Source organism: Cydia amplana, chromosome 9 (assembly GCF_948474715.1).
Source record: "Cydia amplana chromosome 9, ilCydAmpl1.1, whole genome shotgun sequence".
Lineage (NCBI taxonomy): Eukaryota > Metazoa > Arthropoda > Insecta > Lepidoptera > Tortricidae > Cydia > Cydia amplana.
The window spans coordinates 15,686,415-15,701,173 of record NC_086077.1 but is presented as its reverse complement, the minus strand read 5'-3'; the positions used below and the strand labels follow the sequence as shown (position 1 = coordinate 15,701,173).

Sequence of the window (14,759 nt, the reverse complement as noted above, 5' to 3'; positions counted from 1 at the left end):
AGGTCGGAGTAGGTACGACGACGAGCGAAGCGAGGAGGAGTGTTAGGTAGAACTGCGACCATACAGCGCGCGAGCCGAGCGAGCGAAGCGAGCGTGCCGCGGCAGCGGCCGGCGAAGCGCCAGAACCGACGTTTTTATAATAATACAATTTTACAAGTCCCAGCTCCCTTTAAAAACATCAATCTTTGGTCGCGTCTAACTCGGCCATTTTTTATTTTAGAGAAAAGTTTTTCCAATAAAAGATGCTTATTTTGACGTGATCTACACATTACAATCATTTAAAAATAGTGTCATAATGATACCACTTTGTCAAAAAAAATTCTAAGTCCCAGCCCCCCCTTTCGTACAGTCTGACCGATAAGTGCCTCGAATACAAAATGACTTCGATAATTGATCAAATGGAGCAGCACTCCCAAGTTTCGACGAGGTTCCCAGGGCCGGAGCCCATGACGTCCTCGGGCTTCATCAACATGCAGCTCGAGGACAACACGCCCATGTTCTCGAAGCAGAAGATGAAGTTCAATCCTACTGACTCCATCACCCATGTAGCGGTGGCGAGTGACTATTTGGTGCTGGCCATGGCCAACGGGAAACTCTTTCGCATGGATTTGAAAAGGCCTGATCAAAATGAGGGTATGTGTTGAAACTGTCAGCGACCCACCCCGGCTTCGCACGGGTTAACAAATTATACATAAACCTTCCTCTTGAATCACTCTATCTAAAAAACCGCATCATAATCCGTTGCGTAGTTTTAAAGATCTAAGCATACATACAGACTGACAGACACGGAAGCGACTTTGTTTTATACTATGTAGTAATAGTGATTGCTGAATGTTGTCTACCATTCTAGAATATGTGGAAATTGGTGAACCTGTGCTGCAGCCACATTTATTATATGATATTTTTTTAAATAAATATAGAACATACAACAAATTGGTACCTATACAGTGACTAATCTGTGAGCAACTGAGCATTGAGATAAAAATAATTATGGTGATAAGTTATGTTAAATGGTATAGCAGCCTAAATTATTAGTTTAGGGCAGCTAATCTTCTATTTTTGTGTATTAGTAGTGATTACAATACATTATTACTTGATTGTTAAATTTTTCCCTGTTATGATTCCTGCTATTTACAATTTCTACTCTTACATGTTCAGGTTAATTAAATTAGGTCTGATTTGAGGTAAAACTTCTTGTCCTGCCTTATATTTAAAAATTATTAAAAACATACATATATTATAAAAGTAATCTTATTGAAATTGTTTCAGAACTCCAATACTCAAAGTTTGTCCAACCAAACACTCGGCTGACAGGAATATTCCTTGACCCACTGGGTTACCACCTGCTCCTAGCCTTTGCCGCCAGAAACAAAGACGGTAACCCTGAACTCGTCTACTTACACCGAAGGAGCTCAAAACTCAAATCCGTCACAAAATCTAGAAACTATGAAGTGACGGAAGTTTGCTGGAATAATGAGAATACTTCCGAGGTTACGACAGGTCCTATCCTGCTTGGGACGTCGCAGGGACACATTCTGGAGACTGAGTTAGAAGCGGATAGTGATAAAATGTTTACAGCTAACCAACAATATTGGCGGCAGGTAATTTTATTTTCATATTATATAGTATTCAAATTGATTTGTATTCAATGAAAGCAATTGAGCCTAGATTCATTCAACTTTACCAAATATATCAGCAAAAAGTTATCTACTCAATTAAATTATCACTGGCCAATCTGCGATTAAATAAACATTTTCTAAACTTTACAACTTTCTCAATTACTTACATGTATTATTCTGTACCTCAACATTATCTAACAAGTTTCTGTGTACGATGGGTGTTAAACCGTCACCATTGTGTCTAGACTGCCAGAAGACTGATGACGTGTATCACGTGTTGTTGGAGTGCGTCCGGAACACGGACTTGAGAAAAAGATTTTTTGGTAGTTTGGGCTCCATGCACAATGGACAGATCAATTGTTGGTTGGCAGAGCCTTTATCTGACAAAGCAATCAGTGTATACCACTTTATTGATCTCTCCCTTGAGTAGGGAACTATGTAAGCACCCATGAGGCTGACATGTTCACCTAGAGTGTTCAAAGCCTCAATAAAAATTAGATTAAAAAAAAAAAAAAAAACATTATCTATCTTCAAAATCCTTTTTTTTTCGTTATTGGTGTATTCTAACTTGTATTTATTTCCTCGCAAGCTGCCTAATTATCTTCCGCTGTATGGAGGCAAGGAGATTGATGGTTTGGTAACTAGCATGTCACTCTAACACATAATAGATAATAGTACCTACTCATTCAGAACTCGGATGGGCTGTAATGGGTTATCACATTCGAACACTGCCATATCCTTAGTTTGACAGCAGAAAGTCATGATGACCCTCCCTAATGCATGATGCTGTGTAAAAAACAAAAACAAAACATGATTTAGAAATTAATAAATACATGTCATCATGGTTGTTTGTTTCCCCTAATAAATAAAATACATAAAATAAAATGTTCGTATTAGTCAATTGTATACCGTAATTAAAAAACCATAGAGCATTGATATTCGTATGTTTATGTCATAAAACCCCAAAATGTGGCATGATAAAAAATGTTTGTATTAGTCAATTGTATACCGTAATTAAAAAACCATAGAGCATTGATATTCGTATGTTTCTCATAAAACCCCAAAATGTGGCATGATAACTTGACCTACACAGTTTTTACAATAAAGACATCTTTTCTTTATTTAAATTATTAATTAGGCTATATTATTATTATTGGGGTGTTTTGGGCTTTTGAGTGTCGCATCGACCAAGCATTGATCTATTGTGACGGCCCTTTAAAGTTCATTACTAATGCCCGTTGCATCCAGAAAATTAAAGATTCTTTGGGCCGTAATGTTCTCAGGATGCTGCTTAAAACATCTTACATAGATGAAGAGGCCTATTATTAATGTTCTGTACCTCATAGGCTTGCAATACGTGCCACCCTAAGTAGGCCTGCCTCAGGCTATAACCAAACTATTGAAAATATTTACTATCACCCGTAGATATTCGACATAGTGGACAAGGACTGCAACCCCCCGATCACCGGCATCCAGTTCCACCGCGTGAACAACACCAGCAAGTTCTTCGTGTTCATCACGACCCCGACCAAGCTGTACCAGTTCATAGGATACGCTGTCACTACGGACGGGAAGCTGTCTCTACAGTCCATATTCCACAAGTAAAATATACCTTATTGCTAGCAGATAAGGTTTAGTTTAGCTCTTCGAGTTTATCACGACCCCGACCAAAATGTACCAGTTCATAGGATACGCTGTCACTACGGACGGGAAGCTGTCTCTACAGTCCATATTCCACAAGTAAAATATACCTTATTGCTAGCAGATAAGGTTTAGTTTAGCTCTTCGAGTTTATCACGACCCCGACCAAAATGTACCAGTTCATAGGCTACGCTGTCACTACGGACAGGAAGCTGTCGCTACAGTCCATATTCCACAAGAAAAATATATCTTATTGCTAGCAGATAAGGTTTAGTTTAGTTCTTCAAGTTTATCATGACCCCGGCCAAGCTGTACCAGTTCATAGGATACGCTGTCACTACGGACGGGAAGCTGTCGCTACAGCCCATATTCCACAAGTAAAATATACCTTATTGCTAGCAGATAAGGTTTAGTTTAGCTCTTCGAGTTTATCACGACCCCGACCAAAATGTACCAGTTCATAGGCTACGCTGTCACTACGGACGGGAAGCTGTCTCTACAGTCCATATTCCACAAGTAAAATATACCTTATTACTAGGTGATAAAGTTTATATTAGGCCATGTAACTCAGCAATCATAATGATTAATGATAGACCAGAAAACACCAAAAGTCTTTTATGATATTTTAAAACTTTATATCACAATTCACAGGCGGTGTAGTAAATGTTAGTTCAATCAAATAAGGCCCACATAACAAAATGTTCATTTCAAGTTCAAGACATACAACGTATTATTCCTTATCAGGTACTTGACGATCCCGGAGACGGGTATCCAGGAGATACCCTCGAGCCTCAAGTACTCCAAGCTGCAGTTCTACTTCGACCACAACAACGTGGCCAAGACCTTCGCTTGGCTCACGGGCCCTGGGATATTCTACGGGCAGGTAATTTGCGTTAGTGTAGCTGCGTAAGAGCATTCTGTTTATTGGCACGAAGTGACAATGTCAAGTTTAAGCTTCCGAGTTGGAGGGTCTAAAAGTAAAGTACAGTCAGCAGCAGAAGTTGCTAAGCGGGCGAGGTGTTCAAAATTACCTTGACGCGCTCTTATTCTCTTAACAATAAAGTCGCGTCAAGATAATTTTGAACACTTCGCCCGCTTAGCAACTATTGCTGCTGACTGTACCCCCTAAAGGCACATGCTACTTATTGGCGTGTGCAGTGTCAAACGTCAAGTTTAAATTTCTGATCGGTTTCCCTAGGAAAGCGGTGCCGTCATATAGCGGCCGTCTCCATACTAAATAATACGGCTAAATATATTATGGTTGTCGTAGTATTTGTATGGAGACGGCCGCTATATGACGGCACCGCTTTCGTAGGAAACCAAAGCTTTAGGCCACAAGATGGCCGAACCTCCACCTCCCTATTTTTCAAACTTCTGTCATGGGTACTTTCCTCTAATTAAAATAAATTATTTCACACCGTGTACGATATAAAGCACCAGATAATTCTTAGAAAAACATAGATTGAAGTTATTTTTAAACACAATTTTTATTTAATAAATCAGATAGAAATATAAAAAGTAGGCGAGTTGACTGTGACGTCACTACACACGTTTTCATATAAATTACATATTGGCAAATCGTTTTGACAGTTCTAAAAGAGAAGCTGGCTTGACTAGTAGGAAAGTACCCAATTCTCAACATCATGTTAGTGGATTTCCTTCCTAAGTGTAAGGCCTGAGTGGACGCTCGAGTTGTGCGTGCAGCGGGGCGGGGCGTGCGGCGTGCATGTTAAACAAATGCAAACGTATAGGAGCGGCCTTAGTGCACGCTGCTCAAATTACTAGTGAGCCCGACGCCCCGCTGCACGCCCCGCCGAACGCTCCGCTCCGAGCGTCCACTCAGGCCTTACACTAAGTCTTGTCAATATTACAGTTGGACCCGTCATCGCAGCAGAACTCCAACTCCCTGTTCACCCAGGCGGGCCTCATCAACTACCCCGACGACAAAGACAAGGAAGACAAAGACAGAGCACCCCTCTCTTTCGTACTCACCGAGTTCCACGCCCTCCTCATGTACCCCGACCGCGTCAAGGCCGTCTCGCTTCTCAACCACGAACTCGTCTACGAAGACATTTACTCCGAGGCCCACGGGAAATTAAAAAGCATAGTCAAAGATTTCAGAAAGAGAACCATCTGGGCCGTCACAGATAAAACTCTATTTAGATATAAAATTGTTAGGGAAGAACGAGATGTATGGAAAATCTATTCGGATAAAGAACAGTTCGACTTGGCTAAGGAATACTGCTTTAATAACCCAGCGTACATAGATATTATTAATGTGAAACAAGCCGAGATGTTATTCGCTAAAGGGGACTATGAGAAAAGTGCGGAAATATTCTCCGATACGCAAAGCAGCTTCGAAACTGTATGCCTTAAGTTTCTAGAAGCGGATCAGACGAATGCCTTAAAAATATACCTGAACAGGCGATTAGAATCTCTAAACGAAGACGATAAGACTCTAATTTCAATGATAGTCATCTGGATTACAGAACTATATCTATCTCAGTTAGGTGTGCTAAGACGGACAGGGCAAGAAGATACTCAAAAGTATCATCAGCTGCAAAGCGATTTTGAAGTGTTCCTAGTACAGCCTAGAGTTGAAAAGTGCATGCAGCATGTCAAAAAGGTTATATACGACCTTATGTCTTCCCACGGCGATAAACAGAACTTAATCAAACTAACCATTTTAAACGAAGACTATGAAAATGTCATAGCGCAGAATATTTACAAGAAATCTTACGCAGAAGCGTTGAGCACTCTCTCAACCTTAAAAAAACCAGATTTGTTTTACCAATTCGCTCCCGTTTTGATGGAAGAGGAGCCTAGACTGACAGTGAATACTCTAATCGCTCAAGGCACTAGACTGAACTACCTCAAACTGCTCCCAGCTTTTCTGTCCTGCGAGAATAATGAGGCTCATGTTAGTGAGATTATGAGGTACTTGGAGTTCATAATGCTGAACTTCAACGTGAAAGACACGGCCATTCACAATTATCTGTTGACGTTGTACGCGGAACATGACAAGGTTGCGCTCATGAGGTATTTGGAGAGGCAGGGGCAAGATGCCGTGTTGGTGAACTATGATGTCCATTATGCATTGAGGTGAGCAGATCATTTTGAGTCGAGACTAGTCAACAAAATATTAGTTTGGCTAAGATTTTAACTGAACAATTGGAGCTTAACACATTCAGTGCCGAAAACCCGACTTTGATTCCGTTCCCAGGCCGGACGAAGACCTTTATATGAAGAAATTTTTGTGGCCTGGCGCGGATGTCTTGTTTGGTTGGGTGGCAATGAATGTGTTAAATGTCTATATAAGTTGTCCATAGAGCAACATTTACTGCGTATTACTTAACTATTCCTCAATCCCTAGATTATGCCGCGAGAGAGAACTCCCCGAAGCTTGCGTCAAGCTATCCGCTTTACTAGGACTGTGGGAGGCGGCCGTGGAACTCGCTTTACAAGTGGACCTGGCCTTAGCTAAGGCGGTGGCCGCGCTGCCGCCCGAGCCGGCCACACAGCGCGCCCTGTGGCTAACCATCGGTAGTATTATACTGGTATATTAACAGTAGAACAAAAATAATAATAAATCTTTTTTTTTTCTTATTGCAAAAATGGCCGCCAATTAAAAAAAAACCGTATTCATAATAGCAAACCTTTGTTAGATTTTGACCGTTTCTAACAAACACAAATGTCAAAATGACGGATAGCAAAAAAAAATACGGGAACATGACGCCATTATGGTGATATTCCACCTGTCCAATTTCTTGGCCCAATGTGCATTGCCTCTCACTCTCTCATTAAGCAAAATGTGAGACGCAAAGACGCGTATATCGTGACGATGGAAGTTTAAGGGTTAATTGAAATGACCTCATAATTTCAGCGGAGCACGTAATCACCAAGAACCAAGATCTCCGGGAAGCCATGAGCTTCCTCACAGAGTGTCCGCTCTTGAAGATAGAGGACCTGCTTCCGTTCTTCAGCGACGTGGTCACCATCGACCACTTCCGCGACCCCATCTGCCAGTCGCTCCAGGTAATCATCATCATACCACCAGAACCAAGACCTCCGGGAAGCCATGAGCTTCCTCACAGAGTGTCCGCTCTTGAAGATAGAGGACCTACTTCCGTTCTTCAGCGACGTGGTCACCATCGACCACTTCCGCGACCCCATCTGCCAGTCGCTCCAGGTAATCATCATCATACCACCAGAACCAAGACCTCCGGGAAGCCATGAGCTTCCTCACAGAGTGTCCGCTCTTGAAGATAGAGGACCTACTTCCGTTCTTCAGCGACGTGGTCACCATCGACCACTTCCGCGACCCCATCTGCCAGTCGCTCCAGGTAATCATCATCATACCACCAGAACCAAGACCTCCGGGAAGCCATGAGCTTCCTCACAGAGTGTCCGCTCTTGAAGATAGAGGACCTACTTCCGTTCTTCAGCGACGTGGTCACCATCGACCACTTCCGCGACCCCATCTGCCAGTCGCTCCAGGTAATCATCATCATACCACCAGAACCAAGACCTCCGGGAAGCCATGAGCTTCCTCACAGAGTGTCCGCTCTTGAAGATAGAGGACCTACTTCCGTTCTTCAGCGACGTGGTCACCATCGACCACTTCCGCGACCCCATCTGCCAGTCGCTCCAGGTAATCATCATCATACCACCAGAACCAAGACCTCCGGGAAGCCATGATCTTCCTCACAGAGTGTCCGCTCTTGAAGATAGAGAACGAAGATCGACCACTTCCGCGACCCCATCTGCCAGTCGCTCCAGGTAATCATCATCATACCACCAGAACCAAGACCTCCGGGAAGCCATGAGCTTCCTCACAGAGTGTCCGCTCTTGAAAATAGAGGACCTGCTTCCGTTCTTCAGCGACGTGGTCACCATCGACCACTTCCGCGACCCCATCTGCCAGTGGCTCCAGGTAATCATCATCATATCACAAGAACCAAGACCTCCGGGAAGCCATGAGCTTCCTCACAGAGTGTCCGCTCTTGAAGATAGAGGACCTACTTCCGTTCTTCAGCGACGTGGTCGCCATCGACCACTTCCGCGACCCCATCTGCCAGTCGCTCCAGGTAATCATCATCATACCACCAGAACCAAGACCTCCGGGAAGCCATGAGCTTCCTCACAGAGTGTCCGCTCTTGAAGATAGAGGACCTACTTCCGTTCTTCAGCGACGTGGTCACCATCGACCACTTCCGCGACCCCATCTGCCAGTCGCTCCAGGTAATCATCATCATACCACCAGAACCAAGACCTCCGGGAAGCCATGATCTTCCTCACAGAGTGTCCGCTCTTGAAGATAGAGAACGAAGATCGACCACTTCCGCGACCCCATCTGCCAGTCGCTCCAGGTAATCATCATCATACCACCAGAACCAAGACTTCCGGGAAGCCATGAGCTTCCTCACAGAGTGTCCGCTCTTGAAAATAGAGGACCTGCTTCCGTTCTTCAGCGACGTGGTCACCATCGACCACTTCCGCGACCCCATCTGCCAGTGGCTCCAGGTAATCATCATCATATCACAAGAACCAAGACCTCCGGGAAGCCATGAGCTTCCTCACAGAGTGTCCGCTCTTGAAGATAGAGGACCTACTTCCGTTCTTCAGCGACGTGGTCGCCATCGACCACTTCCGCGACCCCATCTGCCAGTCGCTCCAGGTAATCATCATCATACCACCAGAACCAAGACCTCCGGGAAGCCATGAGCTTCCTCACAGAGTGTCCGCTCTTGAAGATAGAGAACCTACTTCCGTTCTTCAGCGACGTGGTCACCATCGACCACTTCCGCGACCCCATCTGCCAGTCGCTCCAGGTAATCATCATCATACCACCAGAACCAGGACCACCGGGAAGCCATGAGCTTCCTCACAGAGTGTCCGCTCTTGAAGATAGAGGACCTACTTCCGTTCTTCAGCGACGTGGTCACCATCGACCACTTCCGCGACCCCATCTGCCAGTCGCTCCAGGTAATTGTCATATTAGCCGACCAAATTCCTTAGCCGTCCGAATTAGCCATCTAATGGTAATCATAACAATCTAATGATTTACTGCCAATTGCACCATCCGCACTTGACAGACTGATCAACGTAAGCCGGCGCACCGCGGCGGATTACTATGAAACTTTTTACTTTCCAAACAATAAAATTTAGCGAACTCTAAGATGACAAATAGTTTGGTGCAACCGACCCTTAGTAAAGGAGCGGGTCAGTACCTTTAGTCAGGGATGAGTTATGATTGAAATCTCTCTTCTTGATTTTCATGTTCTGGATAATTGAAGCTGAAACATTTTATTTTACCATTTTCTCAAAACATTTAAACATTTTTTACATAAGGTCAAAGTGGCTAATTCCGTCATAGGGCCTATTCCGACTACTTATTAGCGTTTTTCTCGTACAACAAACAAAATTGATTAATTCATCGACAAAGCAACGATATTTTCAGCAATCAAAAGCAAATGGGGTTTTTTCCTACGATTGAAAATCAAAGAAATATACGCTCGTGGACGGAATAGTTCCTATGACGGAATTACCCACATTGACCTTAATAGAAGTGTCCACATTTTTAAAGGATTGACAATGTGCATTGAACACCCTTATAAACTGTAATCACTAACTACCAGGCGGGTTATTTATATGCCACATTTTGTTTATAGGAATACAACTGTCAAATAAAGGAATTGAAAGCAGAAATGGACGAGGCCACCCAAGCCGCTGAATCTGTAAGTAACCTATCTGAATTATCTCCGTAAATCTAAAATGCAATTTGTCGCCATTTTTGCTCTCGGCTCTTGTGTAGGTATTATTTATTAAAGATACTCGATTTAGGTAAAACACAGCTTTTATTACAAAACCTTGCTGACCTTGTAATAAGGGCAACATATTATACCTATCATCATCAGTAGAAATAGAACTGAAAACACAAATATTATTTAAAATTCTTGTATAGTTCGTTTTTTTACCATTAGAAAAAAAGGTAAACATAATGTGTCTTTTTATTGAAAAAAACCGGCCAAGGCGAGTCGGACTCGCGCACGGAGCGTTCCACACCATCAAAAAAAATAGAGGAAAAAAATCGTGTTTGTTGTATGGGAGCCCCCTTAAATATTTATTTTATTTTATTTTTAGTATTTGGTGTTATAGCGGCAACAGAGATACATCATTTGTGAAAATTTCAACTGTCTAGCTATCGCAGTTCATGAGATACAGCCTGGTGACAGACGGACGGACGGACGGACAGCGAAGTCTTAGTAATAGGGTCCCGTTTTTTACCCTTTGGGTACGGAACCCTAAAAATAAGACACGGCAAATATGTAACAAATATGAATCTTATACGATTACTTGCATTTTTTTGCTTTCATAAGTAATAGTTACTGATTAAAAAAAAGACAAATCAAAATTGATTACCTTTTTTCTAAAGCTATAAAAAAACGAACTAAAGAACAGGAACAGTCATAACTGTTTGTAATGTTACGCAGGTCCGCGCGGACATCAAGTCGTTCCGCAATCGTAGCGTGTGCGTGTCGGTGACGGAGACCTGCTGCCTCTGCGAGATCGCGCTACTACTGCGGCCCTTCTACCTGTTCCCGTGCGGGCACAAGTTCCACAGCGACTGCACGAGGGCCCAGGCCATGGACATACTGAGTCAGTACACTATACTTGGTCTAAGTCGTCCCGCAGCCGTAGCGTGTGCGTGTCGGTGACGGAGACCTGCTGCCTCTGCGAGATCGCGCTACTACTGCGGCCCTTCTACCTGTTCCCGTGCGGGCACAAGTTCCACAGCGACTGCACGAGGGCCCAGGCCATGGACATACTGAGTCAGTACACTATACTTGGTCTAAGTCGTCCCGCAGCCGTAGCGTGTGCGTGTCGGTGACGGAGACCTGCTGCCTCTGCGAGATCGCGCTACTACTGCGGCCCTTCTACCTGTTCCCGTGCGGGCACAAGTTCCACAGCGACTGCACGAGGGCCCAGGCCATGGACATACTGAGTCAGTACACTATACTTGGTCTAAGTCGTCCCGCAGCCGTAGCGTGTGCGTGTCGGTGACGGAGACCTGCTGCCTCTGCGAGATCGCGCTACTACTGCGGCCCTTCTACCTGTTCCCGTGCGGGCACAAGTTCCACAGCGACTGCACGAGGGCCCAGGCCATGGACATACTGAGTCAGTACACTATACTTGGTCTAAGTCGTCCCGCAGCCGTAGCGTGTGCGTGTCGGTGACGGAGACGTGCTGCCTCTGCGAGATCGCGCTACTACTGCGGCCCTTCTACCTGTTCCCGTGCGGGCACAAGTTCCACAGCGACTGCACGAGGGCCCAGGCCATGGACATACTGAGTCAGTACACTATACTTGGTCTAAGTCGTCCCGCAGCCGTAGCGTGTGCGTGTCGGTGACGGAGACGTGCTGCCTCTGCGAGATCGCGCTACTACTGCGGCCCTTCTACCTGTTCCCGTGCGGGCACAAGTTCCACAGCGACTGCACGAGGGCCCAGGCCATGGACATACTGAGTCAGTACACTATACTTGGTCTAAGTCGTCCCGCAGCCGTAGCGTGTGCGTGTCGGTGACGGAGACCTGCTGCCTCTGCGAGATCGCGCTACTACTGCGGCCCTTCTACCTGTTCCCGTGCGGGCACAAGTTCCACAGCGACTGCACGAGGGCCCAGGCCATGGACATACTGAGTCAGTACACTATACTTGGTCTAAGTCGTCCCGCAGCCGTAGCGTGTGCGTGTCGGTGACGGAGACCTGCTGCCTCTGCGAGATCGCGCTACTACTGCGGCCCTTCTACCTGTTCCCGTGCGGGCACAAGTTCCACAGCGACTGCACGAGGGCCCAGGCCATGGACATACTGAGTCAGTACACTATACTTGGTCTAAGTCGTCCCGCAGCCGTAGCGTGTGCGTGTCGGTGACGGAGACGTGCTGCCTCTGCGAGATCGCGCTACTACTGCGGCCCTTCTACCTGTTCCCGTGCGGGCACAAGTTCCACAGCGACTGCACGAGGGCCCAGGCCATGGACATACTGAGTCAGTACACTATACTTGGTCTAAGTCGTCCCGCAGCCGTAGCGTGTGCGTGTCGGTGACGGAGACGTGCTGCCTCTGCGAGATCGCGCTACTACTGCGGCCCTTCTACCTGTTCCCGTGCGGGCACAAGTTCCACAGCGACTGCACGAGGGCCCAGGCCATGGACATACTGAGTCAGTACACTATACTTGGTCTAAGTCGTCCCGCAGCCGTAGCGTGTGCGTGTCGGTGACGGAGACGTGCTGCCTCTGCGAGATCGCGCTGCTGCTGCGGCCCTTCTACCTGTTCCCGTGCGGGCACAAGTTCCACAGCGACTGCTCCAGGGCCCAGGCCATGGACATACTGAGTCAGTACACTATACTTACACCGAAAGGTACCCAACTGTCAGGCTAAGATTTGATTTATTTTAATAGGCTACATGACTAATTTTCATTTATGGTATCAATTGATCGGGTTTGTTTTTAGGATCAAATGTCTATATGGAACCCATTGCATTAAAGTAACACAAAAGTCAGAAATTGTAGTCAAAGGCCGACAGTCGCACTTCACTCGCGAAACGCCCTAAACAAAACGATAAGGGAACGTGACGTCAAGGGCTCTGGGAGCCCAACTTGTAGTATGGACAAAACAAGAAAATTGCGTTTTTGTCGGTGAAATATTGCGTTTATGTATATATGTAGTTGCTATACAATATTTTTTGGATGAAATGTAAGGAATCGAATGGTACCCTTACTTTTATCGTTTTTGGAAGTTAAAAAAAACTGAAATTTTGAAACTTTCAGGTCCTGTATTTTTGTAATTTTTAAATAATTTATTTTAATATCCACATTATTGTGATAAATTGCTCGTTTGCTATCTATTTTACTAGATTTTGATCTAAAATTCAACATGTGTCATCATCCCTATTAATGTTAGAGTAGTGTAACCTGTCTATAGAAAGAAATTGTTCTCCAAAGTACTGAAGAGTGACTAAAAACCCCTCTGGGGTAGCCAAAAACCTCACCAAATATCACCAAAGGAGAGGGGGGCAGTGGGTCAAAAAGTAGCCGATAACCCCTCGTGTGATTTGTGCACAACCCCTCACTTTTGACGTACGACTTTTCTCATTATTTCTCATAATACCAATACCCAATGAGTTTTCCCTAAATCGTACCATATGTCTAACTAATAAAGTCCATTTTCCCCAGGCCCAGCCCGCCGCAACAAGCTAGCCGATCTCCAGCGTCAACTGAACGTGCTCTCCAAGATCGAACTGTCCACCATCACCAGCAACGGGTTACCGCTGAGGGAAGTGCTGAGGAACGAGGTCGACGACATAGTGGCCAACGAGTGCATCTTCTGCGGCGAGCACATGATCAACTGTATAGACAAGCCGTTTATTGCTGACGAGGACTGGGACCGGGTTATGAAGGAATGGGAATAGATTTGGAGTCCTGTGCCCTGTTTATCAAAAGCTGGTAACTTGTAATTAGAGATGCACCGGATATCCGGCGAACACATGATCAACTGTATAGACAAGCCGTTTATTGCTGACGAGGACTGGGACCGGGTTATGAAGGAATGGGAATAGATTTGGAGTCCTGTGCCCTGTTTATCAAAAGCTGGTAACTTGTAATTAGAGATGCACCGGATATCCGGCGAGCACATGATCAACTGTATAGACAAGCCGTTTATTGCTGACGAGGACTGGGACCGGGTCATGAAGGAATGGGAATAGATTTGAGTCCTGTGCCCTGCTTATCAAAAGCTGGTAACTTGTAATTAGAGATGCACCGGATATCCGGTATCCGGCCGGATACCGGACAGTGACCTACTATCCGTCCGGATACCGGATAGTGACCTACTATCCGTCCGGATACCTGATAGTGACCTACTATCCGTCCGGATACCGGATAGTAAAATTAACACATTTTGGGGCAAAAAATGGAATCTAAAAAACAGTCACGGATATAATCGAATCAGTTTATTCTTTTAAAAGTGATAAAACTCGTTACGATCCTAGAAATGTGTCCGCGCGAACGTTCACTACGAAACAGGTCGAAACCTGCACGACGCGCACCTGCAAAACTCAAAATATAGGTATAGTTCCACCGGCCGAATATCCGGCGGCCGTATACCGGATATTCGGCCAGAGTCCAGGCCGGATATCCGGTATCCGGCCAAACAACTATCCGTTGCATCTCTACTTGTAATACAAGTGGAAGTCCCTTTTTGACAGCTTTTGTTAGAAAGGGACTTCCATTTGTATTACATGTTACAAGCTTTTGAGAAACGGGCCCGTGGCCTTTCTTGTATCCGTTGTAATATATCGCCATAAGTTGAAGGACTATTCCTGAGCTGTTTCTCTTTGGAGATAAGAAGATAAGTGACCTAATCTAGGTTTTTGACTTATAGTTCGTTTTTTTAGCATTAGAAAAAGACTACGCGATCTTGACGTGACTTTTAATTGAAAAACG

General features: G+C 45.1%; 1 protein-coding gene across 1 annotated transcript; it reads left to right on the top strand.

Moving 5' to 3' along the window:
• The first annotated feature begins 361 nt into the window (after nt 1-361).
• On the top strand, nt 362-13,734 carry LOC134651180 (vacuolar protein sorting-associated protein 18 homolog). Its single transcript, XM_063506219.1, has 11 exons — nt 362-633; nt 1,270-1,601; nt 2,209-2,256; nt 3,045-3,220; nt 4,005-4,143; nt 5,134-6,362; nt 6,634-6,803; nt 7,144-7,295; nt 9,932-9,997; nt 10,754-10,919; nt 13,491-13,734. The coding sequence occupies exons 1-11, from the start codon at nt 378-380 to the stop codon at nt 13,724-13,726; spliced, it is 2,970 nt and encodes a 989-aa protein (XP_063362289.1). The 5' UTR covers nt 362-377; the 3' UTR covers nt 13,727-13,734.
• The last annotated feature ends 1,025 nt before the right edge of the window (nt 13,735-14,759 follow it).